Source organism: Thunnus thynnus, chromosome 17, assembly GCF_963924715.1.
Source record: "Thunnus thynnus chromosome 17, fThuThy2.1, whole genome shotgun sequence".
Taxonomy (NCBI): domain Eukaryota; kingdom Metazoa; phylum Chordata; class Actinopteri; order Scombriformes; family Scombridae; genus Thunnus; species Thunnus thynnus.
In genome coordinates this window covers 21365587-21393167 of record NC_089533.1, presented here as the reverse complement: position 1 = coordinate 21393167, position 27581 = coordinate 21365587, and the positions used below count along the sequence as shown (strand labels likewise).

General features: G+C 41.4%; 4 protein-coding genes across 5 annotated transcripts; 3 read left to right on the top strand and 1 right to left on the bottom strand.

Moving 5' to 3' along the window:
- Nucleotides 1–5759: 5759 nt before the first annotated feature.
- Nucleotides 5760–10716, top strand: si:ch211-256m1.8 (uncharacterized). Its single transcript, XM_067571050.1, has one exon. It carries the CDS (start codon nucleotides 5901–5903, stop codon nucleotides 9771–9773), a length of 3873 nt encoding a protein of 1290 aa, XP_067427151.1. The 5' UTR covers nucleotides 5760–5900; the 3' UTR covers nucleotides 9774–10716.
- Nucleotides 10717–13052: 2336 nt separating this feature from the next.
- Nucleotides 13053–14542, top strand: LOC137168643 (mitochondrial ribosome and complex I assembly factor AltMIEF1-like). 2 transcript variants are annotated; one of them, XM_067571355.1, is made up of 2 exons: nucleotides 13053–13161; nucleotides 14293–14542. In XM_067571355.1, exon 2 carries the CDS (start codon nucleotides 14330–14332, stop codon nucleotides 14540–14542), a length of 213 nt encoding a protein of 70 aa, XP_067427456.1. In that variant the 5' UTR covers nucleotides 13053–13161; nucleotides 14293–14329. The 2 variants fall into 2 exon arrangements, with proteins under 2 accessions (XP_067427456.1, XP_067427457.1); XM_067571356.1 differs by having other exon boundaries at nucleotides 13089–13187.
- Nucleotides 14543–14939: 397 nt separating this feature from the next.
- Nucleotides 14940–19916, top strand: mief1 (mitochondrial elongation factor 1). Its single transcript, XM_067571353.1, has 4 exons — nucleotides 14940–15086; nucleotides 15207–15387; nucleotides 15882–16153; nucleotides 16266–19916. Exons 1-4 carry the CDS (start codon nucleotides 14940–14942, stop codon nucleotides 17097–17099), a joined length of 1434 nt encoding a protein of 477 aa, XP_067427454.1. The 3' UTR covers nucleotides 17100–19916.
- Nucleotides 19917–20025: 109 nt separating this feature from the next.
- On the bottom strand, nucleotides 20026–27196 carry napsa (napsin A aspartic peptidase). The gene is made up of 9 exons (XM_067571354.1): nucleotides 27006–27196; nucleotides 26452–26605; nucleotides 25751–25874; nucleotides 25372–25490; nucleotides 24999–25198; nucleotides 24749–24871; nucleotides 24311–24455; nucleotides 24121–24219; nucleotides 20026–20803 (listed from the first exon to the last, which is right to left on the bottom strand). The coding sequence occupies exons 1-9, from the start codon at nucleotides 27071–27073 to the stop codon at nucleotides 20642–20644; spliced, it is 1194 nt and encodes a 397-aa protein (XP_067427455.1). The 5' UTR covers nucleotides 27074–27196; the 3' UTR covers nucleotides 20026–20641.
- Between the last annotated feature and the right edge of the window lie 385 nt (nucleotides 27197–27581).

Below are 27581 nucleotides of genomic sequence, written 5' to 3'. Positions count from 1 at the left end.
AATAAAGATAATCAACAAACTAAGAAGCGTACGGTTGAAAAACTGTTTCTCTGTGGCGTCTCTTTCTTTTGTCGCCCCTGGTTCAATTAACCTCTCGCTGCACTGCACGTACACTCGGCTGATATCAGTCTCAGCCAATCAATTACAGCCAAACTATGCTAAAAAAAAAAAAAAAAAAAAAAAAAGGCTCCAACAGGGAGTCTCTGTTCATTATTTAGCCACTCTCATATTTCTTTGCTTGACCTCCATGTGACCCTTCATCCTCCTCCCCTACAAGATCTCTCTGTACCAGGCCCCGTGTTGTGTAAGATTTTAAGCTACTAATTCTTGCTGGTGAGGTCTGTGCCCCTCCTTAGTCTCATTTTAGCACCACCAAGTGGTGTGGCAGTACACAAAAACTGTTTTCTGATCGATGTGAAAATGCATCATGTTTTTGAAACCATTTATGCTATATATATCAATGCATCTATATAGCAGACAGTAGATAAACTTCGGTGTAATGTTATGGTTAAATAAAGACAAATACAAACACTGATTGTACATCTAATTACATCAAATATAGCTTGAATAATAATGTAAGGAATAAAATATATCAAACAAAAAAGGCTACAAATACAATACATGTAATTGTTGTAGCTACTGACACTCTACTACGGCTATGCTGCTGTGGCTCTCAGCTCTGTGTTCATTGTGTTCACTGTGAGGAGACACAAAGGACAAAGGATTCAGGTTTATATACTTTAGAAATAAGATCTAATTTTGAACTCCAGTGAGCACCAAATCTAAGCTACTGAATAGAGCTGCATGTTGAATCAAGTTTGTGGGTACGTGGAGGAAGGGTTTGAGCAGCACCTCTGAGATTGATGCTAGGCATTGTGGGAGTGGGAATCTCCAAGGTATTTGTCTGGACACTTTAGTATAATTTGTTTGCTGTGTTGGTGCTGGCCTTTGGTAGATAGAAACATAGATAGAAACATGGGAGCTACAATGTGCTGCACTTCTTGCATTGGTATCCAAAGATATCTTAAAGATCCCCTGCAGACATGTTTTAAGCTATATAAAAATACTCTGCTTTGAGTAATAATTTGTGTCTTACTTGTTTTTTCCACAAAAAAAGTTTAATTACCTCTTTAAAATCTTTGCAATTACACCTACTCCTTCTCCCTCATTGAAAAACCCAAGGCTTCAAGTTTAAAGGTGCATACTGGACCACTATTGGCTCAAAAACCAGCTATAATTATACGTTTCAGCAACTTGAGTTCCACAGTTAATCATTTAATAATTTTCAGTACATTTTAGTGTTTAAATGACACATTTTCATCAAAATGTCATATTATATACATTTGTTCTGGCTCCATTGGTCAACAGTCAGAACATTTTAGTTGAGTTTATATCTTTTGCTATTATTTCGAACTAAATTTTGATTGGTTCTTTTTTTAGTGCACAAACTTTAATTTTGTTGTTGTCATTTGGATACCTGGTCCTTTCTTCATGGTGCTTTAGTGGAGTTAGACAGTGTAACAGATATGTAAATTAAACACAAGAACATGTAAAAAGAAAACAGAGGAAACAGAGACAGAGAGAGAGATTGGCAGAGAGAGAGAGGCAGACTGTGTGAAGGGGGGAGACAGAGGAGAGGCAACTAAATTGCTTAATTGGAGTCACTGCTACTATATTAAAGACAAACCCTTGTTTTTGTGGTCCAACCAAGTTTTCCTCACTCTGACAGTCATTCCATCCTACCAACTGGCCAGACCTTAGAGAAATTTCAACATTGAGGTGAGTTCACTTTTTTCTGCGATAAAACAAATGTATGAATATTTTAGAAAAGAGATGATGGATTAACATTTATAATGATGTAATCACATGTGGAGTGTATCTGTACTCAAGAGTTTTTTGTAATGTAAAAGTTAAAAAAAATGTTCATGGGGTACCTTACTGGGATATAAATTAAAGACTAAAGTAAAAAAAGAAGTAGACTTCTGTCACTGTGTTTGCTTTTTGGCCGTTTTTTCAGAGGATTTTTCTTGTATTGAGAATAGTTTAAAGACAAATAGTTTGTCTTTAGTTAGAAATAGTTTGAGACAAGTTTAAAGTCTTCAAACATTAACAGTCATGTCCAGTAACTGGGATATTGTTTCTGGAAAGAAATGTTGTATATAAATGTTGTATATATATTTTTTAAATTTTTCTAAGCTTTGAGCTGAACTAAATTCCATTCACTCTGATTGTATTAAGGCGACAGCAGAAATGTCAATGCTGAAAATCTTAAACCCTTAGCAGTTAAAAATTAAATTACCTGCATGTCTACATACCAGTGGGGCTATATTAGAAAAAAAAGCTTTAATTTGGGTGAACTGATGCTTTAAAGTAAGAGAACTAGAGATAATTGAAAATGCAGAATTTTTTATGCTTTGTTCATTTTGACTAGTTTGACAGGTTCAATTTGAATCTTAGGCGATATAAGCCAAATGTCCAGTAGTTTTACACTTAAGATATTTGTATGTGATAAAGAGTAGTTAGTACTAATAGTACTGCTTATATTCAGTAATTAAGCTATTGGAATCACAAGACTAGTATCCTTGCTCTCTGTGTCCTTAGATAGAATACAGACGGCCACCATTGTGTGGATAGCTGATGGGACAAATCAGGAGAAATCTGATTTTGCAACAGTCATACAGAGAGCAACTCATTCCCTTGACAACCAGCAACAAAATAAAAAATGCCAAGCATTAGTTTAGTGTGGGGGGTGGGGTGGGTGGGTGGAAATGGAGTAACTGCTCTCACATGTGAGCAGATGGGTTTAGTTATCAGTCATTACTAGATTCTGAATTGCTGCTGAGCTCAGGGGGTATTGTCTCACACAGAAGTAAAATCTGGATGCATTCCATTCATGTTCACCATGTTGATATACAAAGAGACCTGTGTTAGACTCAACAGCCCTTTAACCATAAATCAGATAATTGACTTACTGGCTCCACTAATGTGAGAAAGGTTGGACATCATGTGAAGGAAACGAAAGGGGAGATGAGAAGGGGCACGTGTTTTGTGATGTTATGTATTGCATTCTGTCAGCTTGTCAGTGTGAGCAGTTTGTGTATCAGTGTTTGTGTGTCTATCCAAGGCCTGAGGTGTAATTTGTAAATAAAAACTGACACTTATAGAACAAGACTAAGAGTCCACACAGCCACGTTAGCAGTTCTGTGAGGCTGTATGTAGGCACAGTGTTAGCATGCTCACAATGACAATGTTAGCATGATGATGTTTAGCAGGTGTATTCACCACCTTAGTGTGTTAGCATTTTTACATTTGCTAGTTAGCACTAAGCACAAAACAGCAAAGGCTGGGGATGCAGAGTGGAAATGTCATTAGTTTTGAAAATATTTGGTCATAAACCAAAGTATTGGGCACATACCAAAGTTGAACTGATGATGGTGCTAGATGAAAAGTCAGAGGATCACCAAAGTCATTACAATTCATCTTGAGGAGAACAGGAATGTCTGTACCAAATTTCATGGCAATCCAGCCAATAGTTGTTGAGACATTTCATAAAAAAACAAAAATGTCAACCTCATTGTGGCTAGAGATATTTCACAAAGGTAGTGGACCAAATGGCCGACAGACTGGCCAGCTGATATTGTCTCATACCTAGAACCACATGCTATAGCTTTGCTAAAACAAAGGTTAAGTCAATGAAGGCAGTTAAAATTTGTATCACTCCCTCCCTACTCCTGACCCCTGTACAGTAATTGTTATATAAACATTCAAGAACAATTTAGTGTTGGAGTTCGTCTTCTTGACTTTGGCTAATAAATCATGCTGGTTACACAGAGGGTTGGGTGAAGCTTGAAAACAACTAGTTCATACAACATGTTGTCAGAAAGTTAAAGTGTTTATAGGATGGCCTCAAAGGTGAGGTGAAATGTGGATTGTTATGGAGAGGAGACATGATGGTTGTAAATATGGGGATAAGGGCACATATTTTCAGACAGTCTCTCCTGCAAAGCATTCATAGTGTTACACAGTTGTACACATGAAAGTTTACAGAAATAGTTGTGTAAATAATAAAAAAATAGTGTGTATAGTGTCTGAATGTTTGATTGTCGGTTTCGATTCAACCATCCGACAAGCAGTTCTGATGAAGCATACTGGCAGCTTTAGTATAGCCAAACTCATGACTGTTAGGACTGAACTTCACATGCATATTCATAGTTTTATTTTGCTGTGTTCTTCAAATGCTTCTAATGCTGTTGTGCCTTCAGTGCAAAGTACTGTAAACAAAGTACCTGGCATCATCATTGATTCTTTTTCTCTTTCTCTCCTTCTCTCAAGCCTCCGCAATTTTAACAGGATGACTCTTCTCAACTACCCTGTTCCAGAGTTAGATGTTACCTTGCAAGAAGTGGGCCGTGTCCTACAGCTCACCTTAAGTCCTGATCTTTACCCTGAGTTCAAAAGTACGCTGGAACAGCAGAGGCAGCTCCTTCAGGAGGCCCAGCAGAAAGTAGCAACCAGTGCTGCAGGCCAAGAGAATTGGGTGACGGAGCAGTTCAAGAGAAGTCTGTTATCTTGTACTGATCCCCTGCCTACTTCCACAGCCCTCCCTGTTGTTCTACTTCCATCCAAAGCAAAGAGATGTACCCAGCTGACAAGGGCAGCTGCTCTGCTCTGGGCAGCAGCAAAGCTGTACAGTGAGCCCTTGTTATTGGAGGGTGATGTGCCAATGGAGCGCACCCAGCAGTCTGAAGTATTCGCTGCCAGTCGGATTCCTGGCAGGAGTCGAGATGAAATAAAGGTGAGATTACTGGCAGAACACAACTGGAGTGAAAACTTGGGTTTTTTTATTCTCAGGCAGTAGATTAAAATGTGTCAGGTTGAATCTTAAATTAGTGAGCAATTTCTAATCTATGGCTTTGGCATTTCCAGGTCTACCCAGATAGCCTCCATGCCATCATCACATGTGCTGCAGGAGTGTTCCCTGTTGACATATTGTGGCGTCCCAGCACTGGTGGGCCAATTTCTGCTCGATCGTTCATTGACATCTACAACCATCTGGCTAAGGTGGTGGACCAACCTAGTTCAGGAAAACAGAATGATCCCTCTGCCATTTGCAGCCTCTCAGCTCTGGAGCGCAAAACCTGGGCTGCCATCAGGGAAGAGATCCTGGGGCAAGAAGGGGCAGCAGCAACATCACTGGGGCTGATGGAGAGCGCTGTGCTGGCACTATGTCTGGAAGACTGCAATGCACCCTCTGAACTGGCTGATATCCTCAATGCAGTGAGGCTGGGAGGAGGAGGAGACAGTCCATGTCTGAGATACTATGACAAGGTATTGGATAGTATATGGATAAGGATTTTAAAACAGATTAGATGGAGGATATTGGACATTGGTTCAATTTGCATTTTAACATTCATGTAACATCTGCTCCACATTGCTATTGCAGCTAATTCCACAGTCAAATCAGGCAAACCGCATTATGGCATGATTTATAACAAGGTTTAAATGAACATTGTAATTTTCTATATGACAAAGTAATTCAGTTACACCTTCAGAGCATAGCTGAATTCATTAGATTTATAACGAACATATCTTGAACTGCAATTTTACATTGGCTCATCAAAAAACAATAAGGGTCAGCACATTTTCCACTTAGGGCACCTAGCCTAAATGATGACATTGAGAAGCCCAGCTAGTGAAGTATTTGGATTTTGATATGTGTAAAATCTTTGAACAGTAACAGAAAAAAATCCACTCACAAGTTTCAACCCATCATCCTGTCATCAGTGCTAGAGGTGTTCAGTGCTCACTGAATTTCAGTGGACTAATGGTATACCAATCTTTGTTTTCCTGTTTTTTTACAGGTGGTGAATCTGGTGGTGTTCAAGGACAGCACAGCTGGGATGGTGTTTGAGCACAGTGCTGTGGACGGGATGGTTGCAGGGCTTGTGACTGAGCATGTATATCATCTATCTGAGACTGCTGACCTAAACCTAGTCCATACTGACACAGAAAATGTGAATGGGTCTGTCAAAGTAAACATTGCTAATGCTAATTCTGTTTTCCCCAATCCCCTAACATTACCCTTGCAAGGGGTGCATGCCCCCAAGCTGAGCCCTGACTTGAAAGCAACAAATCCAGTTCTCACTTTTGATGTGTCCTCCTATCCTGATGTCTTTTCTACTCTAAGAGGGCAGAGAGGCCTCTATGATGCTTGGATCAACTTCTCTTTGCAGCTTTCCCTGATGCAGACTCTTGGGGAATCTGCTGCCAATCACATACTTGTCACACCTACTCATATGCGCCACTACAAACATGGCCGTTGTGATCCTACATACTCACTCACCATGCAGTCTCGTAAGTTAGTAGGTGCCTTGGCATCCTGCATTAGCCCAGATAACACAATGCAATACACTACTGACCTCCTACGCTTGTTCCATGTTGCATTTTTGGAACACAAAAGCCTCATCAGAAACACCAAAAGTGGTCAAGGTGTAGGTCCCCACCTAGCTGCCCTGCGTCGATCTTTGCCGTCTGACAATCCATTGAAGAAGTTTCTGGACCCCTTTGGATGTCCATCTGTGTACCTCACAGGTACAGATCTGAAGGAGGGTGTGGAGTGTGGAGTAGGAAATGTGTATGCCCAAGATCAGCTGGCTGTAACCTACCTTGGCAAGAGAGACAAGGTTCGCATTGTGCTTAATGGCAAAGGGAGCTTTGCTCTGACACTGGAAAAGCTTAAAGAAAACTTGAAGGTAAACTTGAAGTTAGTGATGCTTCTAGCAGTCAGATATGCCATTGCATGCCAAATGGGAGCCCTGGAGTGTCTACTTAAACAAGATCAAACTGGAAAAATGAATGGAGAGATATATCCCTGTCCAGAGAGCCCAAACAACCACAAAACTACTGCTGAATCTACCACAGGCATGAGCCCAGACCATATTCTGGTGATTCATGGTGGTGCGGGAGAGGAGATGATGCTGAACACCCAAGTGATTTGGGTTATTGAGTTTGCTCTACAGACAGCCTTAACCCTTGGATCTCAAGTGCTTCAACAAGGTGGCAGGAGTTTGGATGCAGTTCAGAGGTCAGTGGAAGCTCTGGAAGACTGCTTCCTGTTCAATGCAGGTAAAGGCTCAGTATTCAATAAAGATGGCAAAAATGAAATGGAAGCAACCATTGTAGATGGCAATGCAATGAGGTCAGGATCTGTTGCTTGTGTGCAAAGTGTGAAGAACCCAATAAAAGCAGCCAGATGTGTCATGGAGAAAAGCTCACATTCACTCATTGTGGGAGATGGGGCTGAGGAGTTTCTGCAAGGGTTGGAGGACAAGGAGAAGCCTGTTGGGCCTGAGTATTTCTACACCGATATACGTCACAGAGAGTTAAATGCAAAGCTCAGTGGTGGAAATATCTCAAAAAACAATCACCCTCAGACAGTTGGAGCTGTGGCCTTGGATCGTTGGCATGGATTGGCTGCTGCATCATCCACTGGTGGGTTAGTGGGAAAGCTGAAAGGGAGAGTTGGGGATACAGCAGTAGTGGGGGCAGGAATATATGCTGATGACATGGTAGCTATTACCTGCTCTGGAGATGGAGATATATTTCTGAGGCACACAGTTGCACAGAAAATAGCCGGTCTATACCATCACAAAGGCTATAGCCTTAGGCAGGCATGTAGAGAAGTGATGACTGAAAATCTGGAGGGGATCTGTGCAGGAATCATTGCTGTGGACACTAAAGGTGATGCCATCATTGAAACAAATGCTGGTGTGATGTTTGTGGCCTCAATGAGAAGTGGCATTTCAAGAGTAGAGGTCCTAAGGCCCCTAAAGAGTTTCTCTGATGTGATCTGGGAAACAGATGAGCTGGTTGCCTACCTGGATCCTAGCCCCTGGATCCCTGGGTCAACCATTTTGACTCGAAAAACTCTAAGCGGAAAAAGCAGCATCTTCCAGATGGCTGCACCTGACTTTGTGACTATGCTACAAGGAGCAAAAGCTGTGTCAAGCTTGCTATGTGAGCGACTGGGAGTGCAGCGATGTGCCTTGGTTTTCAATCCAACCCCTGATCAGCCAGCACAAATCAGACTGCTCCCACTTCATGGTCTAGAGGCAAAGTGGCAGCCCCATCTTGCCAATGAAGAGGAATTTCACTCTTATGACCCCGGCTACTGCACCTCAAAAAGTGGCCCACGCTGGGATGATGAAGCACTGACCCAGGTTCAAGCCAAGATTAGAAATGGACTGCCAACATCAAATGCACCTTCTTGCTTTGACTTTTTTGGGGACCCTTCCGACGATAACCTGTTTAGTCGTATTGTACGTGGAGATCAGCAACAGTGGAGAGTGTGGGAAGACAATGAGCATGTTGCCTTCCTAACACCGTACCCAAACAGTCCTGGACTAACTGTTGTGGTGCCACGCAAACCACTGCCCAGTGACATCTTCAAACTGGGGGAGAGTGACTATAAAGCACTGATCCTGGCCACTTATAAAGTTGCCCGACTACTGGATGAGGGAATGAGAGCTCGAGGTGTTGCCCTGATCTTTGAGGGCTTTGAGATCGACTATGCTCATGCCAAGCTGATCCCTTTGTTACCTTCACCAGATGGCGTTAAGACTGCCAAACCACAACCAGAATGCTTCCAAAGCTACCCTGGATATGTGTCGTCGCTGAGTGGTCCAGCTGCTGACCCTGAGGCCCTCAAAAAGATCCACTCAAAAATCACCCAGTGCAGGCCTCCACATTCATGGGAAGACCCTCAGTCCCACTCCACACTTGCCATCAAGAGCCAATGGTACCGCAACTTGTTCCAGATTCAAAACACTCTTTTCCACAGCACAGTGGAATATTTCCACAGCTCCTGCCGGTACTCCTATGCTCTCACCCCTCTCACCACAGACACCATCTCCTCACCAATGGGCCTGGGATCTGACTCTGAGCCAGTTTCTGTTAACCTGCTGGGCCAGGACATCTACCTGGCTGACTCAATGCAGTTTGTTCTTGAATATTTCCTTCGCTTCCAGGAGAACCTTCCAGGGACCTACTACATATCTCCCAGCTTTAGAGGGGAAGATCCTGATGCCACACATTTGAACCAGTTCTACCATGTGGAGTGTGAACTGTTGGGTGACATGGACAATGCCATTTCCATAGCAGAGGGATACCTGGCTCACCTCACAAAGTCCATGTTGAAGAAACACGCTGATATAATCCTCAACACTGCTGGGACCCTGACACATGTTACAGCCATGCTTAGTAAGCTGGATGGAAAAACCCCACTTCCAAGAGTCCCTCTGGACCAGGCCATTCCCATGATGCCCTCTGCTGACTGCTTAGAGTGGGTACAAGATGGCCAGCCCCAGTTTGGCAGAAAGCTAACACGCAAAGGAGAGCGGGTGTTGATAGAGAAATATGGTGGTGCTGTTTGGCTGACTGAGATGGACCATTTAGGGGTTCCCTTCTACCAGGCATATGTGGAGGGCACTGGGCGGTGCAAAGCCAAAGCTGCTGACCTTCTGCTGGGGCTGGGTGAGACTGTGGGTCTTGGTGAACGTCATTCCACCCCTGAGATGGTACAGGAGGCCCTCAAACACCATACAGTGCCAGAGCAGCCCTACAAGTGGTACATTAACATACGCCAGGTGAAACCACTCCTCACCAGTGGATGGGGCATGGGGACGGAGCGCTACTTGTGTTGGCTGCTTCAGCATGATGACATCAGAGATATACACATCATTCCTAGGATGAAAGGAATGAAGTACATGCCCTGATCATAAGCACTCCACAGATTTTCAGGCCCTTAGATGTGATATGTTATTTGTAATAACCGGGCCTAAGAGGAATACACATTATGGATTTTAACCATAAAATGTCTCAATAATCCAGACTTTGGGAGATTTGAGTTTCTTATACACTTCACCAATGATTTACCTTGCTGTGTCCCTGTTAAGAAGAAACTTCCTATAACTCTTAGCCCCACCTTACCCTTGCACCTCTGAACGAACAATGTGCTGGTGTAAGACTGAGTTACAGCTTGTTCAGACTATGTAATGACAGCATAAAGGAACAAATATTTTAAAGTACTAATTCTTCGCCATGAACAAATTCTTTATATTGGTCTATAACATAATGTTTTGTTTTTCTCACATTGTCTTTGTATGTGTATAATTTTTGTGAAGGCTGTATGGATAATGTACGGTTTCTTTTTTTTTTTAAGTAATAATGTTTTTATTTAATCTTTACACAGATATCAGACACCAAATAAATAGATCTGAGATCAGAGCTGGATAGATTACTTACAAGGCCAATGGGACCTGTTCCCAGGTGCTTCTGAGCATGGCAGACCCTGGGCACAGGGACAGATATCACAAAGCTAAAATTTGTGTGTAAATGTAGCATTTTAATTTGACATAATGATATATATCACGGTGTGAGATTGGTAAGGAAATCTATTGCTGTCTCTGTTCACCAGATGTGTAAGACAACAAGCTAATTTTACATGGTATATCAACTATTTAAAATGACAACAGAACTGACTGGCTCAATCTTAGTCTACTAGACAGACTGCAACAACTCATCAGTTTGTCATATGAGCATACCTAAGTAATAATCTGAAAGTGGCTAAACTCTGCATTGATCTGCAAAGTACTAGCAATGTGCTCACATTACACAAAGTCAGTTGATATGATGTTCAGATAATAAATATTTCTTGATGTAACTTAAAAGATGACCATTTTGAAGTTTTCATAAAATACATAATTTGCATACCAATACATTGTTCTGTGCCAATTTTTCCCAGTAAATAGGAATAGCAGTTGAGAATGTTGAGTGCGAGAATAGTGTGCATGTATACAAGTGTTCACGTTTATTGTTTGTGCACATATATATGTGTGGTGACACACACACACACACACACACACACACACACAGCCCACGCACTCTCACACACATATTAGTGCGCACACATGCAAATCTAAGTACACACAGACAAACACAGACAGAACCTTGTAGAATGGGTTTTGATTCAAAACTGCCCCCAAATATATTAAGTGAAATGTATCCATGAAGATAAGAATGCAAGAACCTTTGATATCCCCTCCCCCACCCAAACACATCTGTCAAAGGCCTCAATTGCACTTCAAATTCAACTTCTGCAAGAGGGATGTTACCTATTTTCTATTCAAAGTTTATTAATACAGTGTTTATGAATAAAATCCAAAACAGCAAGTCCAACAGTATGTGCACTTAAGGTTTGAATCTCTTTGAATCTGTCTGGCCTGTGATTTTCACATGGCCATTTGATACAAAATGGATACTGATACTATGAGGGCCAACATTGCAAATAAATTGATTTGCTATGGTTACTATTAAAGGATAGGTTCACATTTTCAAGTCTATTTAGTACAAAATTCCCTCTCTCTTAATGGCCGGTATGGACAGGAGGAATGATTACAGCAAGCAAAACCTGCTTCAGTGTTCATACCTGACAGTTGTTTCAAGATAGACTTGAAAAATAGTGAACTCATCCTTTAATACACATAAGTATTCAGTAGTTGTATCAGACAATCCCAGCATAGTGGCATTTCATTTACTATTTGCGATGTGCACAATTATACCACACGCCCTTTATCCTGTAAGTCATTTACATCATTGACACATCGATGCTACAGTACCACTTTGTACTGCATTTATTTTAAGTTATTTAAAACAGACACTACCTGATATGACATCTACAGTAACACCATCTGACAGCATTTGTGTGGTTAAAAAAGAATCCAGTTAAAGAAGCTCAGTAATGTATCTCTTACAGCTTGCAATCTGTTGTAATGATCCTGTTTTCCAGTAGGATATATTAGACATTTCATGTGAATCACAAATACCACAACTATCACAAATACCACTCTATTATCTGGAGCTACCTCTATCTGAAACATCTACAATAAAACACCATAAAAGATGATTAGAGGGGTTCATAAGACAATTATTATGACTATGCAAGCTCATAAACTGCATTTAGACGACCTAACTCAGGTTTGTAATCCCACTCATGGTTTTTCAGACTAATTTTGACATTTCTGCTCTCAGTATAGAATTAATCACTTTATCCTGATTCATAGCAAAAACTAGAAGATAATAAAACAATAAAAAGTAAATGATAAATACACACTATAACATTAAAGGAGGCTTATAACATAAGAGGATGAGGGACAAGATCAGTAACATCCTTGACAACCCCTCTCACTCAATCTATGGTGAACTGTGGCAAATGAGCAGCTCATTAAGTCACAGAGTAATTCCACCAAAGAGCAAGACTTCAGGCGCTCATTTGTGTCCACTGTCATCAGACTATACAACAAGAACTGTGATAAAAGGATAAAACATCTGTGAAGGATACATCTACATCTCGCAAACACCTCTGCACTTGATGAACTGAAGGTAGAGAGAAAACAAAAATACAAAATAAATAAAAAAATAAAAATTAAAAATAAAAATCTGCTTCTATGCACTCTATGCATTGCCTCTGTGCACCGTCTGTTGGCATCTACGTCCTATCAGACTCAAACTTAGCTTTATGGTACTTACTCGCGTTGTTCTCTCCTGACTAGATCCCTGCTTGTGTTATATTAGCTCTCAGATGTACGTCGCTTCTGATAAAAGCGTCTGCTAAATGAAATTGTAAATTGTAAATTGTAATTGTGATCTACATCTATAGCTACATCTACCAGAACTATTACTTCCGCACTTTTTTTTCATAAGTCAGGTCATATATATAGCCTAAGTAGTGTACTGTTTATAATGTATATAATGTATATGGATTGAATTCCATTTCCTTGACTTCTTATTTTGTTTGCATTACTCTCATTTTCTTATCTGTTGTTTCCCGCACTGCTGCAACATGCGAATTTCTCCTCTGGAGATCAATAAAATGTATCTTATTTCCGGACTGACATTCAGATTTGGAAAATAAATAATTAGTATAAAAATATAAAATATAAAAATGCCATTGTAAATGAAATACAAAACAACCCATCATAACCCGGAAGTGTTATGTGAGTAGTCAACTATTTGATTCCGGTTGTGACTATCGAGTCTGACCCCCGGCTTGAGGAGGGCTGTTCCTCTGACTGAAGACAAAATCCTTGGTCTAGTTTCTGAAGCGTAGGTTGACCCGTGTTTTCAACGCTGTGTGTACATGTGTTTCTGCTTCTACATTGTCCTCTGCATGTTTTTTGTCTGTGTCTTGTCAATAAGGTTGGCTAAAGGTAAGGTCAGCGCCTGCCGAGCCGAACAGCTAGTAAGCGTGATAAGCTAACACAAGCTAGTCAAGAGATGTGTGACTTTCCGTCGAGCCAGCCATTTTCTAAAGACTCATGAACCTCGGTAGCTCACTATGCCTATATTTTATATTCTGTAGTGGCAATGGTCACATAACAGTCGATGTAAATCAGGTAGACAGTGAGTCACGGTGGCTAAGTTGTCACATTTGCAGGGTTGCTAACGTAAGCTAACTTTAAGTCTCTACGAGCTGAAACTGCAGAAACGCGTTTTTGTAAGCTAATTTAACCATTTCTGCCATGATACAACAGAAAAGCAGCAGGTGTAATACTTTGTGGTTTCATATTATGTGCTCTTATATGTTAATTGAATGTTTAGCACAATTTCTACTAAGCAAAGATAGCTAGGTTAGACATGTTGACAGGAGATCTGGAATTACCGTTTACGTCCATAATCAATACTGCAATTAGATTTCACTTCAGGATGATTATAAACCAAGAGTGAAAGACAGGTAGCTAAAACCGGCGGTATCTTGCATAACATTACTTTCTAAGTGCAAAGCATTAGGCCTAACTGTATATAAGAGGTCTTATTTGTCTGACCAACAGTCCAAAATTATTGAATTCATTATAATGGAAGACCCAGAAATACACCAAATTCTTACATTTAAGAACCTCAAACCATCAAATATTTGATTTTTTTTGCTGTAAAATTACTTTAACGATAAATCAGTTTTCAAAATATTTGTCAATATTCAACAATTAGTTGAAAAATCATCTATTCGATTAATCGACCAATTGTTGCAGTTGTACACATGATCATCCATCCCTTCCACATCTATTGATGTCCATTGAACCACTGTGATCATTCTTTTTTGGCCTTAGGGCGTCACTGAGCTCTAGGATATTGCGATTGTGTCACCCTGAGTTGCTCATTTCCACAAAAAGTGATGCAACTGCCATATCTTTAAACTTCAGTTCCTTCATCACATAACTTCTGCTTTCCTCTGCCCAGGTGCCAGGGTGTCCCCCCTCTCCATGTGTGGTCCCTAATGGGCGGCTGGTCTCGCAGTGCCGTGCTGGAGCTGTACCGGGCGCTGCTCCGTGCAGGGCGTCATCTTCAGTACACTGACCGTAATTACTACCGTCGCGCTGTGGCTCGCGAATTTCGCCGCTGCCAAGCCCTGACGGTAGCTGAAGATAAGGAGGACGCACTGAAGAGGGGCCAGTTCTTCCTCAACAGCCGATTGGGTGGGCTTATGTAGGGGGAAGGGGTTACAGGTCATCTGGAGGTGGGTTAAAGGTCATCTGGAGGTGTATCTCCCAGGTGGGTCTACAATTAAGACAATACTTATGTCAGCTGTGAACATTTTTAGACCTGGGACATTCTTTATGGGGGATGGTGGCTAATTTAGATTCGTAGGACGGGGCAAAGATCATGGGTCATGTGGCTGTTCATTGATCTTCCATCTGCTGGTATGAGATCAGTGCTGATTGAGAGGTTGAAGAGATGTCACAGCTGTTTGCGCAACATTGCTAAACTTGAGAAGAAGAGGTTACCAACATACTGTATGTTGCAGCCTCTGAGTTAAGTTCCTCTTCCTGCCAATGTCCTCATGTGTCTTACTCTCCTTCTTTACTTCCTCTGTTTTCAGCAGCAGGATGGCAGGGGTGAATGGAGACCGTAAAGGGAAGAAAGATGACAATGGGATTGGCACAGCCATCGACTTCATGCTTTCCAATGCCAAGCTTGTGCTGGGGGTGGGGGGAGCAGCCATGCTTGGGATTGCAACACTGGCTGTCAAAAGAGTAAGTGTTGTCAGTATTTATCCCCGTACCCCACACTCTCATGTGTGATTAAGGGGGAAAAAAACGCTCTTACTTAAGCATCCATTCCAACACATACAATGTGCACACTTTGTTGTGCAGATGTACGACCGTGCCATAAGTGCTCCCACTAGCCCCACCAAGATGGAGCAGACAGGAAAGAGGAGCTGGGAGGAGCCCACCTGGATGGGTTCGTCACCTCGGGTACTGAACCATGACATGAAGTCCACAGTTAGCAGGTCGCTGCAGTCTCTGCCCACCTCCTCACATTCTTTTGAACCAGGTGAGGAAAACCAATTATAAAAGTTATATTACGTTAAATTATTTCTACATAATGGTTTCAAGTGTCTTTTCAAGTTATGTTGACAAGCTACATTTTTGGTTTAGACTTCAGTCTGCTGCTGTTAAGTTTTTTTTATCCGTTGACAGACAGCCTATTTGGAGGATTCTTGCTCTTCCTTTACAGTGGGTTTTGTCTCTCTAAAGCGCTGTAGTTAGTCACCCAGCTATTTTTTTTATTAGTTTGATATGTTTTTGCTGCTGTTTTTAATAATTGCTGGTCTCTCAGGTACTGTAGAACACCCCTTGAATTAGTCTTTGTAGATTAAATTTAGCCAGTTTTTAGATTTCCCTCTTAGATCTTTTGCAACTTTACCCATTGCCTCCCCTTCAAAAGTCATTCTCTTAAACATTGGAGAAGAAAAAAAAATCACAAAACTTACTTCTATGCAACAGCATATAATAGAGCTGCATTTTCAACTTTCATTTGCTCCCCAGACTGTCTGCGGAGGGCTATGGGTCGAGCTGCTGTGGGAGGCAGTGGAGCCACTGAGTCAGACCTGCTGCGGGCCCGGATGCGTCTGTCCCTGCAAGAACATCTGTGGGACTTCTATCAGAATAACGTGAACATCCCTACTGAAGAGCAGGCTACGGCCAGGAGGGCAGCGCTGGACATCTGTGCTGAGCTCAGAGTGTTCCTTCATGCCAAACTGCCTGACATGCCGCTCAGGGAGATGTACCTGAGTGGCAGTCTGTATGATGACCTGCAGGTAAGAGGTTACACATATTTGGTCCCACATTTTAAGATATAGGAGGTTTCTTCAAACATATTGATTTGATTAAAACTTTTTTTTTTTTATTCCCCCTTCCTCCTTCTCATAGGTGGTGACAGCAGACCACGCCCAGCTGATGGTGCCTCTAATCTTGGAGAAGAACCTGTGGTCGTCCATCCCTGGGGAGGATACCATCATGAATGTCCCAGGTTTCTGGTTGGTCCGCAGGGAGAATTTGGAATATTTCCCACGGAACAGCAGCTACTGGGACCGTTGCATGGTTGGAGGTTACCTCTCCCCTAAATCAGTCCTCGAGGTCTTTGATAAGCTTGTGGCTGGCTCTATCAACTGGCCAGCTATAGGGAGCGTCCTCGACTACGTCATCCGTCCTGTGGTTCCCTCAGAAACACTGACCCTGGAGGTGCAGTACGAGACGAACCGGAAGCTGTATGTGGACTTTCTACCATTACTTGTGATGGAGGATGGAACCTCGCTGATCGCCAAACCGCATCGGCTTGCTGCAGAGCGCCATGAAAACCTCTGGCGGCAGAGCTTCCGTGTGGCGGAGACGGCGCGGCTCAGGGCTTTGGATCAGGAGGACGGAGGCTGTCGATGCGCTTGCCTGAAGGTGGCGAAAGCCATGTGCAAGCTCAACCCTGCCCTTAACCGGCTCAACGCCAGTCAGCTCACCAACGCCATCTTGCTGCTGAGCGAAAAAGAAGGTGACTGGACCCAGGAAGCGCTGGCCGACCGCTTCCTTCAGCTGCTACGAGCGCTAGTGGGGCACCTAGAGGCCGGGAGGCTGCCCTGTGCCCTCAGCCCAAAAGTTAACTTATTCTGTGAGTTGACTGAACTGGAAGTGGATGAGCTTGGATATACGCTCTACTGTGCACTCTCAGATCCTGAGGGGCTTCTGAGAACTGCTGTGGCACCTGATCCCTGACAACCTCGTATATGAACTGTCAAAGAAAAGTCAACCACTGCTTTTGTGGTCATGGTGACCTCGAGCCATAACGATGTTCCTTAAAAAAAACAAAAACAAAACAGCTGCATGGAATCATCCTCTCTCCTAAAACACACGCTCTCTTCATTCTTAAATGCGTCCTCGCAAACATCTGTGAGAACATGTGCAGTAGCAGTTGACTCTTGACATGAAAGCTGTATGTGATGTGAGATGTAATCATCCAAATATCTAATTTTAATCTCAGATGAAAGTGGAGGCCAATTTGAGTTCATGGCTCTCACTAAAGCCATTGTATTAATGAAGTTAAGAGCAGGAATGCTGTTAGGACCAAATGAATCAGGATGGAGGGATTCAATTGGGGAGATTGAGATGCAGTATGTACCTCTGCATTATATCTGACCTCTTTTAAACTGGTTGGGGGACAGATTAAGGTAACCATGGTTACAGTGTTTACTCTGTGGTGAGATGGGTCCGTACCACTGTGTCAAGAGATAGAATGTAATGTTGATTGTGTGTATGCCAACCCAAAAGCTAATAAATTGTTGACAAATTGATCAGCCTGAAGGACTCAACATTCTTGAGTTAAGAGATGAGCTTTGATAGGGTTCAATTTTTATTTATCAAGGTTTTGTAAGAAAAACTTCATTAATACAGTGGCTGTGTTCAAGATGAATGCTTTACATGTTTCCAGATATATGTGAAAACAAACATTAGGCTGTGTTTGGAGTGTTTGCGGCTTGCATGTGTTAGCTACCGAATCAAGGTGAATATACACTTGTTGATGTCTGCCTCTGATATTTCTAATTCCATGCCATTCAGCCACGAATCTGATATAAAATTGAATATACATTCACAAATAGAATACCCTACCATTTGTGGAAATATGCATTGAACAAAATCACAGCACCATCATCATTTTGTCATACAACTATTTTGGCCTGAACAGAAAATATTTCCTTGTGACTGGATGGTAATCTGTCTGACACAGAGCTGCTCTTTGTTTGCTCTTAAGAAAAAGAGGTTTCTCCTCCAGTCCAACATTTGTTGCACAGGTCTGATGCGCTTTATTAACCAATTATTATTGTCTTGTACAACCTCCATCACGGGTTATTTTGCACTGTTAAAATGTTCATTTTTCCCTCAGTAGATTTGCAACGAAAGTTGGTCAAAAGTGAAGCTGTTTGACTTCAAGTGTCTGTTGTCTGCTGGTTTTTGCTTGTTACTTGTCATCAAATCAGTAATAGGCAATCTTGGCGTGCAGCAGTGTAAACTTTGTTGTCTTAAGTATCATAAGTAATTCAGATCCTCTTTCCTCTAGATGAATTCAACAGTTTTCAATATGGGTTGCATACACTTGTTGGTACTGGGTGGGTAGATCTTTGTAGCAAGGGAATACTTTTGGCTGGATTATAGTTCTTCAGCTACTGTCCCACTGCAGTATCAGAATTACCAACAGCACACTGCTGTAAACATGGTTGGTACTGCCCTGCATAAGCAGGTTTTGTGAGTTTGTCATTTGGTGTATTAGTCTCAGTATTAACTTGGCAATCAGCTTCTGGCCTGATTTCATTTAGTGTGCGCAGCCCGTTACCTCTGTAGGACCTTATGTGTATATCTGTGCGCACACTTGTGCACGAGTTGACTCCATGTTCAACCCTGATTAACTTAGATGTGCAGATCTGGCCCGGTCTGTCTTGCGTAGGTAGCCAGACGTGGATTAGTGCAGTAACAGACCATGTCACACAGGTCATATTAGTGCTCAGCTCTGGCGCTGTACATGAACCTTTACAGTACCAACACAAGACCTGTAGTGACGAACACTACTACCAGACTGCTTCTGCCTGTCAGGTCTGCTTGTATATTAGATTACAGGTGCTATTCTCTTTTAGATCGTGATCTGATCAAGGGGGTCATAGATGTTCCGTTATAACAGCAGCTTTGATAGTCAAAGTTTCTGGTGTTAGATTAGCCTAGCATTCAGTGTAGCTTCATACATTTACAACCCAGAATTTAGCTGCACAATTTATGAAGTCATGTCAGTTCACTGTCATTGCATTGCAAGTGACAATAGGTGGACTGACAACAATACAATAGCTGCCAGACTGTCAAGTGGATTTTATTACATATTCTCTCTAAATTACTACTCAAAATATGATGACCAAAATAATCACATGGCTGCTTTTTGTTCTCACTTTTAGCCTTAGAATGGAGAAATGCAGTGATAAGGAGCAAGTGTCCCCTCAGTCCTCAGCCCACTGTTTGTTTAGTGTACAGTATGGAGGGATTTGGGTTGTTTATAGTTCTGTTGTGCATCCAGTTAAATAATCATCCATATAATGACTGAGAAACAGGTGAATATTTTTGTATTTATTGTACATTTGTAACCAAAAAGAGATTATTTATTTGCAATGATTCAATTCAACATGTAATGTACCACTTGTTGTGCTTCATTAAGTGCTTTGTTCTGGATGTACTGATAGAAAATGAATCCGCAGTGGGTCTTAATAGATCTTTGTGTGCATATTAAGAGTCTTCCTTTGCAGACCTACTTTATGCTACAAATGACTACTGTGTGAAGTGAGGGGAGTCACTGTGCCACATTTGTTAAGTTATTGTAAAACAAAACCCAAAGTAGATCACTACCTCTACCTTGTGGAGTTCATACTAGCCATATGCTGTGTTGCATGCTGTGTATTTTGCCCCCAAGCTTTTTTTTTTTTTTTTTTTAAGTTTGGCTCTGGAGCTGAACGCTGCAGCACTTTGTATACTTCATTAAATGTTACAAATTACTTTCTGTATGGTTGTCTTTTCTTCCTTGAAATAGAGATCAAAGATCCAATAAATCTCAAATGACTGATTTCACTGTGAGGCAGATTCCACTTCAATAAACTCAATCTTTCCACCATTTGACAATCAAAACTTTTATTTTGTGAGATAATAAAATTAACATTGCAATATTAAAAAGAAATATCCTGAGATACTTGGAATTTTCATGTAAAGTGTAAATGAGGCTTTAATGATGAAATTATTAGACATCGGAAACTAGAAGTGTGGTTCAGATGCTTGAAAAGAAAGGTTACATTCAAAAATTTGAGGTGTATTTGTAACAAAATTACTTATATTAAACAGCATAAATAGCTCATGCATAATTCTGATTGAATATAAAATGTCATTTTAAAGCTCAAAAATCATTAGCAGCTTCACAGAAGTGCAACAAACTGAAGCTGTCCCTTTGTTCATTGGCAGAACACATTTGCACTACTTTCTCAATGTGTGATAATGACCATTAAATATACAATTCATACTTGAGAAACTTTCCAGTGAGCCAGTTTCTCATGTATATTGTGAGCAGATATGAGACATTTAGGTGGCAAGCCAGGCCTTGCAGTAACATACAACGACCATAGGATGCGTTTGACTCCAGCAAATCAAATGATGCAAGTTTGACAAAATTTTGCTTTGCTGGGTTTGATATTTAAAGTCAAGACGTGCAACCAATATCAACAAACAGTGTTCAGTAACTACTTGGCAGGAGCAAACCCCACACGATCGGCGTTCCTGTCGAACACAGTGTAGTACTTCCCGATGAATACGTCTCCCAGGATCCACAGGGGGCCTGCAGGAGGCGGGATATCCATGGCCATGAAGCCCGACAGACAGATTGACATACCCATCTGAGACTCCTGCATTAGATGAGAAAGATTCTCATTGTCAGCAAAAGCAAAATACTATCAGTTTAGCAAGGATGTTTAAAGGACGGGTTCACACTTTTTTTCTAGGTATATGTACTATACCCCGACAGATACTGGATTTGTGAGGCATATACTGATAGATATTTGGGAGTTAAAAAAAACAAAACAAACAAGCAAACATAATATATTGGCCGATAGTTTAACAAACACTCTTGATACAGGTCCCATAGATTTGTTTTTGTGACCTTTGTCACCAAGATACTTACCAAGCTGGACATTTTACAGTAAGAAAACTAAAAACTAACTAACTCAATACTCTCTGATGATGATGAAATGATACAGTTTCAACGACAATTGAGACATCGTCAATTAGTGACACACATGTGGTTTCCATGAATATTTTTGCCAATTTTGAAAAAGGTTAGAAAAATATTCTAATTGTTCTAAGTGCAACATATAATTACTTAATGTTTTGTAACTTGTTTTATAGTAAAATGGAGCTTAGAATAAGTTCAAGCAGGAAGACTATCACTCATTCATTCTCATTTCTCTCCCTTTCTCCTACCGCTGATTAGGGTCGTTACTTTTAGTTAACAAATAAGATTCTGCCACAATTTACATCAGCCAATCACGCCTTAGTTGCCCAACTTTAAATCTGTTCTTCTCTCTGTTGTTGTCAGCTGTCATTTCAGTACGAATCATCGCGACCCTCTGCCACCCCATTCACCTCCACTTCATCACATCAGCGCCAGTTCCGAGATCACCAGAAGCCGCTCCTCTCCTCATCATCCAGATCCAAATATTCATCACCACCACCAGTGTCTAGACTCCATTGGGGGGATATCTTATTTTTTTAATACATGCAACCTGCTGTATCTTGATGATCAATGACTAGTTGGATGTTGCCATGGCTCACTTGCTAATAATTGTCCTTTACTCATTGATATTCACTAAAAACTGACCAATTCAGAGAAGAAATACACAACAATTTGTTTTTGGTGTCTATTTTGAGATGGCAAAGAAGCACGATGTTGAAGATGTCCTGAAGATGATTATGGACGGTGATTCAAGTGAAATGGAGTAGTTAGGGGAAGATGATGATGATGAAGAGGAATGGACTCCTTGATATGCTATCGAACTTTACACGTTCAACTTCAGATCCTGAAGACAGTATATGTACAGTTGGTGCCAGTAATCAATACATGGACCCTCTACAGAAGAGACAAGAAGAAACTGAAGCCCAGGCAGAAACCCATGGCCCTGTAAAGGTTTCAGGCTACTCTTGACAAATCACTCACAAGTGCAGGAAAGGGCAAAAATTAAGTGTGGCAGACAACTATCCTCTCCAGAAGCAGTAGGAACACCTCCCCGCAAAAGGCCAACCTCTAGTGTGACCCCTGATGTGAGAAAGGACGACACTGATCCCTACATGGGAAACCTGACAGAAATGCAAGCACTGCACTTCTCCAATGTCTACAGTGGGAAATGTGAAGTCCATCTTTGCCCGAACAAGAACAGAAACTGTTTTCTTGCCTGCCACAATGCAAAATAAAGAGGTTGTGAAACAAACAATGAACCAAACTAACTGAAAAGTTCTTTTCCTTTTGGCCTTGTTGGTGGGTTTGTTAAGTATGTATCAAATATGATACAAAACAAAGCTCATATATGCAAAGAGTTAGTTAATTTCTTATGTGTTTTTTATTTGTCAGAAGGTCCAATAAACTCTCCATTTTCAAAGAATTAGAATTTTCTGGCAATTATTTGATGGTTTGGGGTTCACAGGGTTAAAGTTTAATAAAGCTAATATGAGCAGCCGTGCGTATATCATCTTTTTGTTATTTTGCCTCCACGACGACTCCTTCATCAAGAAACACATTCTGTGGAAATGAAGAGGGAATTTTGCATTAAAATAAGTGACTTTTGAAGATTTCCACGTAATTGGACTAATTTAGACTGTTGAAACCTCATATTAGCTTCAGCTAACTTTGAAGTGCATTATTTTTATGCATTTTATTAAAATGTGTGTGTTAAAATGTCGGATGTTCATGTTCAATGTGGCCAAAGTTTCAAATAAAGAGGTAAACGTATGTACAAGTAATCCCTGTGAGCAGAAAGCTCAGGCTTCAGACCGCTCTGAACGCTCGGTTTCCAACAGTGTTTTCTACTTTCGAGATGAGCTGACGTCAACTCGTAACAGATTTCTTTATATGGTTATTTGCTCCAGGCACAGCACGAACGGTGCAGGGAGATGCTATACAGTCATTTGGCAAAAGCAGACTAACATTTTACTAGCTACGTTACCTTTGTTATTTCCTCACTGAGGACGTTTTCCTCTTTAGTCTGCATTTTAGCACATTTCCCACACGTAACTTATACTGTTATATCACACAATAAGCAGGTAATGAGCGTAAGATTTACCAAACAGAGACGTCTTGCTGTAATCTTTGTTGCTACAGATGTTTGTGCTGTCCACCCTCATATTCCGGATCGGATTTGGGCTCAAACAAGTATGGATGGATTTGAGAAGTTGACGTTTCGAGTAAAGAAGGAGAAAAAGAAATGAAATCCTGCTACAATAGTTTGTTTACATAGCCTTACGTAGCCAGTAGAAGTAGGCTGTGATACAGCTTCCAGAAGCTAACCAATCAGAACAGAGTGGACTCATTGGGAGGGGGGCCTTAAAGAGACAGGAGCTAGAGCAGCCTGTTTCGGACAGAGGCTGAACTGAGGGGCTGCATAAAAGGGCCAGTATAAGATAAATAAGGATTTTTTTTAAAACGGTGAATCATGCAAAGCTACTCTAGTGGAGTCCCAGAATAAAAATATAGAGCTGGTAATGAGGATAATAGGTCCCCTTTAAATAGTAATCATGTTAAAACATGACTAATACAGAGACTGATAACTTCTTTATGTACATAGGGACAAGTTAATGTTGTATTAAGGTAGAATATCAGTCATTTTGTGTCAGCCAGGATATACAAGTTAAAATTCAGTTTATTAGATACACCTGTGCACTCTAATGCAGTCTGCTGCAATGTTTTGTCCACCTATAGCTACATACATCAGGGAGACAGAATATTTGAAACATGCCAGTAAAATGAGGTCCAATACGCAACCATTAATTGGCCTCACAAATTAGATGTTATATAACAGTGTATATTGTACATCATCATCAGCCCATCAAATAATTTGAAAACTTTTACATGTACATTTGGTGATCATGGAAGGAAAGGTTTTCAAATGTTGGTTAAAAGTTGACAGTGACAAAACTAAAGCGAAAGTCAACCATGTGATGTAAGTGTCTCTACCTTCATGACATAATCCTCTCCAGTCAGGTTAAGCATCTTCCCTCCAATGTTGAAGGAGATGACAGGGAGAGATGGGATCTTCTTACAGTCAATCAAGTACTACAGAGGGAGAGGAGAATATACTGAAATGATCAATCAAAACTAAAGTGAGCTTTGTCAAGATACTGCACAGTTTACAAAATATATCTACCTCTCCCATCAGCAGGGGCAGAGCTCCAATGGCTTTCTGCAGTGCTCTGACTTCCTCCACGGGACCTACGATTAGGGACGTTCCCGTGTCAACAATCGCCTGGCAACCGGCTTTGCAGAGAGTCAGTTGGTTGCCAACTTCAACTCTGTGGGGGCAGGTTAGAGAGGGAGTAGCAGGGTGAGACAAGAGACACAGGAATCCTCAGTTCACTTTCATCACAGGGCAGCTTGGCAGGCAATTGGTGCACCTGCTCAGAAACACGTCATCAAGTTACTGTAATGCAGAACTGAAAATTTTAATGGAAAAAATAAAACCCCTTTATTTGCATATTTCCAAGTTCTTTTGAGGGGAAATCCTAATAAATTTGGTAATAACGTCTAATTTAATGTGTACATGTACATTCATAGTTCTCATGTGCCACACAGGGTTTTTCCTCACCCGTTCATCTTAATCTGCCAGTAGGCCTTGCGTGTAACATTGACATAGTGCAGGTCTCCGGTGTAGTACTGAGGATCTGTCCCACCCAGCATCAGCTCCCCTCCTACCGCTGCTGTCGGGTCTCTAAGAATGAAGGTACGGAGAAGCATAATTCTGTATCTCAACAAACACGCCAGTACAGAGGGCAGTGATCCAACAGCTGGCTGAATACAATGAAATTTTTATTATTATAAATACCTCAGAAACCAACCTGTTTATGTAAAAAGAGAAGATGTTCTGGGGCAGCAGCTTGGCAGCCATGGCTGTGTCAAACACTGGGGTGACACCAGCTACTGATATGGAGGGGTATGCCATGCCCAAGACCCCATCGAACCGTGCGACTGCGAATGTGATGCCAGGCTGTTTCACTGCTTCACCAAACTGCTGGCCAGGTACAGCCAGGCCTGCAACCTGCGAGCACAGGGCAAAGAAAGTGGGGCGAGAAGTCAACACAAATAGGAAAAAAGTCTTCTAATGAAATGATAGGAACGGCATGACCAGCAAAATCGTGGAATGCAGTTGAACAAAACGGGCTATGTGACAGAGTGAGGGAGGGAATGCGAGTGAGCGTTTCTCAAACTCACAGAGACAGTGTCTCCGCTGATGAAGCCAGACAAGCTGCCTCTGCCGTACTGGATGGCAAACTTTGTGCCATTCTGAACGTACGTGCTTGACTTCTTTGAGTTGTAACGATGATGAAGCCCTAATGAGAGATGACAAAATGAAAACATACAGATGTCATGGACTGTAGGAATGCTGACCTCCCTGTGGTTAAAAATGCAAAATGATTGCATGCACATCTTAGGTAACAAAACCTTACGGGGGGGGGGGGGGGGACAAACCAAGAAAAGTGAGATATTTTAGTCACTACCGTTTGAGAAAAACAGCAGCATGTTCCATAAAACTGCACACACACAGTATATAACATGTTGAAGGAGTCAGTTTCCCAAAAAGCAAACTCACAGCAGGCCAAATCGATGAAAGAGCAGTGAATGGAGGGGACCCAGAGGTTGGAGGAGCCGGTGTCAAACAGCACAGTGAATTCCTGTGGAGGGGTGCCAATACTGATCGCCCCATAGTACTGGGCCTGAGGAGACAATCAGAACAAAGATTTTAACATTTAAAACACATACAGGCAATTTTCACAACAGATGTTTGAAACTACAGCAGGAAAGCAGAGGTGTAACTAACAACATTCACATCTCTGTCTCATTTACCCATTAAGACACACCACTGTGCAGCATGTCCTCTATGTGAAATCACAACTAATGATCTAGTCTTTCTGGTTCTGTCTCAACCGTCTTACAAGTCATTTAAAATAACAAACAAAATATAAGGAAGGTAAAAAATAAATAAACCCATGATGTTGAACCTATGCCAATGTCTAATATTTACTTTGTCATTCCCTCCCTTTTCTCACTGGGAATGCTCAAATATTGAACTTTTGGAACTTCGTTGACTCACAGTACATTGTTTGAATACAAAACTCTTGAATTATGCTGCACTAGTGGAGAAGTGTGTTGACATTTTACGCATTTGGAACTCCCTCCTATGAGGACGCAACAAAATGGGCATCCTCACTGGATGATGACTCAATGGCCATTTTGAGTTTAACTACTAATTGAAGTAGTGGGTATACGTCATAGACTGTGTGGTATACATACATCCATGAAATTAGTGAGTCTCTCTACAGGAACGTTGGGGGAGGGAGAGCTGTCTGGTGCATCACCAGTCTTTGCCAAAGCCCGAAGTTGCTCCAGAGACATCCCATTGTCGCTCATCAGGCGGCGTAGGCTTCTTGTCTTATGAAGGGGAACTCTGTTAGTTAGGGGAATAACATATTAGATTAAATGTCACTGTCACAACAATGCGCGCGTGTTCTATGCATACGCGCAAAACGGCTACTTCCTGATTCAGAGCTATCGGACTTGAATGCAAATCTTGCAACTGCACAAAGTGTACAGTTATCGGCAAACATCATTTGAAACGCACCTGTGTTATTATTCAAGGTGAATAATTCGCACATGAATTGGACACACCTGGAGCTAATTAACTGTGCAAGAGAACAGCATGAGGATTTAACACACACGTATACATTAATCTACACTCAATGATGCCTTTCTTTCCCCAGAAGTGTGATATTGTCTAAAGTGTAATATAAGCACACATTGTCATATTATGTTTTGCCTTAAGTTGGCAGCTGACAAACTGTATTTACCTTATGATGGCAACGCTCTGTGTTACCAGCAACGCCCCGAGGATATAAAATATCTCCGGCCGTGTCATCTCTGTCCTCGAAGAGTAAAAAGACACTTTTAAAATGTTTCCGATTCTAGCAGGCGCTCAAACACAAACCACTATTTCAACTGACGCAGGAGGTTAAATGTGCTTCGGCAATGTCCGTATTCACTCGGTTTCCCCCCGCTGTGGACGCCTCCGATTGGAGGAAAATAATCAGTCAGGTGTTGTTATTGGTCGAAGCCAATGGCCATCATCCGTCATTATAAACCAGTGCACTAGATCTCTGAAGGGTCACGAGTTGTGATGTGGGAGTGAAATGAATGATAAAATGCATACTAACACGCTGTGTAAATGTTTGCAAACCCAGCTGAGAAAAGGTTTCTCATAATAGAAAACATACTTTAAACAGTTTGTTGAATGCCAGATGTTATATGTCTATATGAAATTCTTGCAGCCAGAGGAAAGAAAATGCAACTTTTCATTCCACTTGGTCTTGATATTCAGCTGCCCATATGAACATTGACACAGGTTTCGTTTGCTGTAATTATTCCTC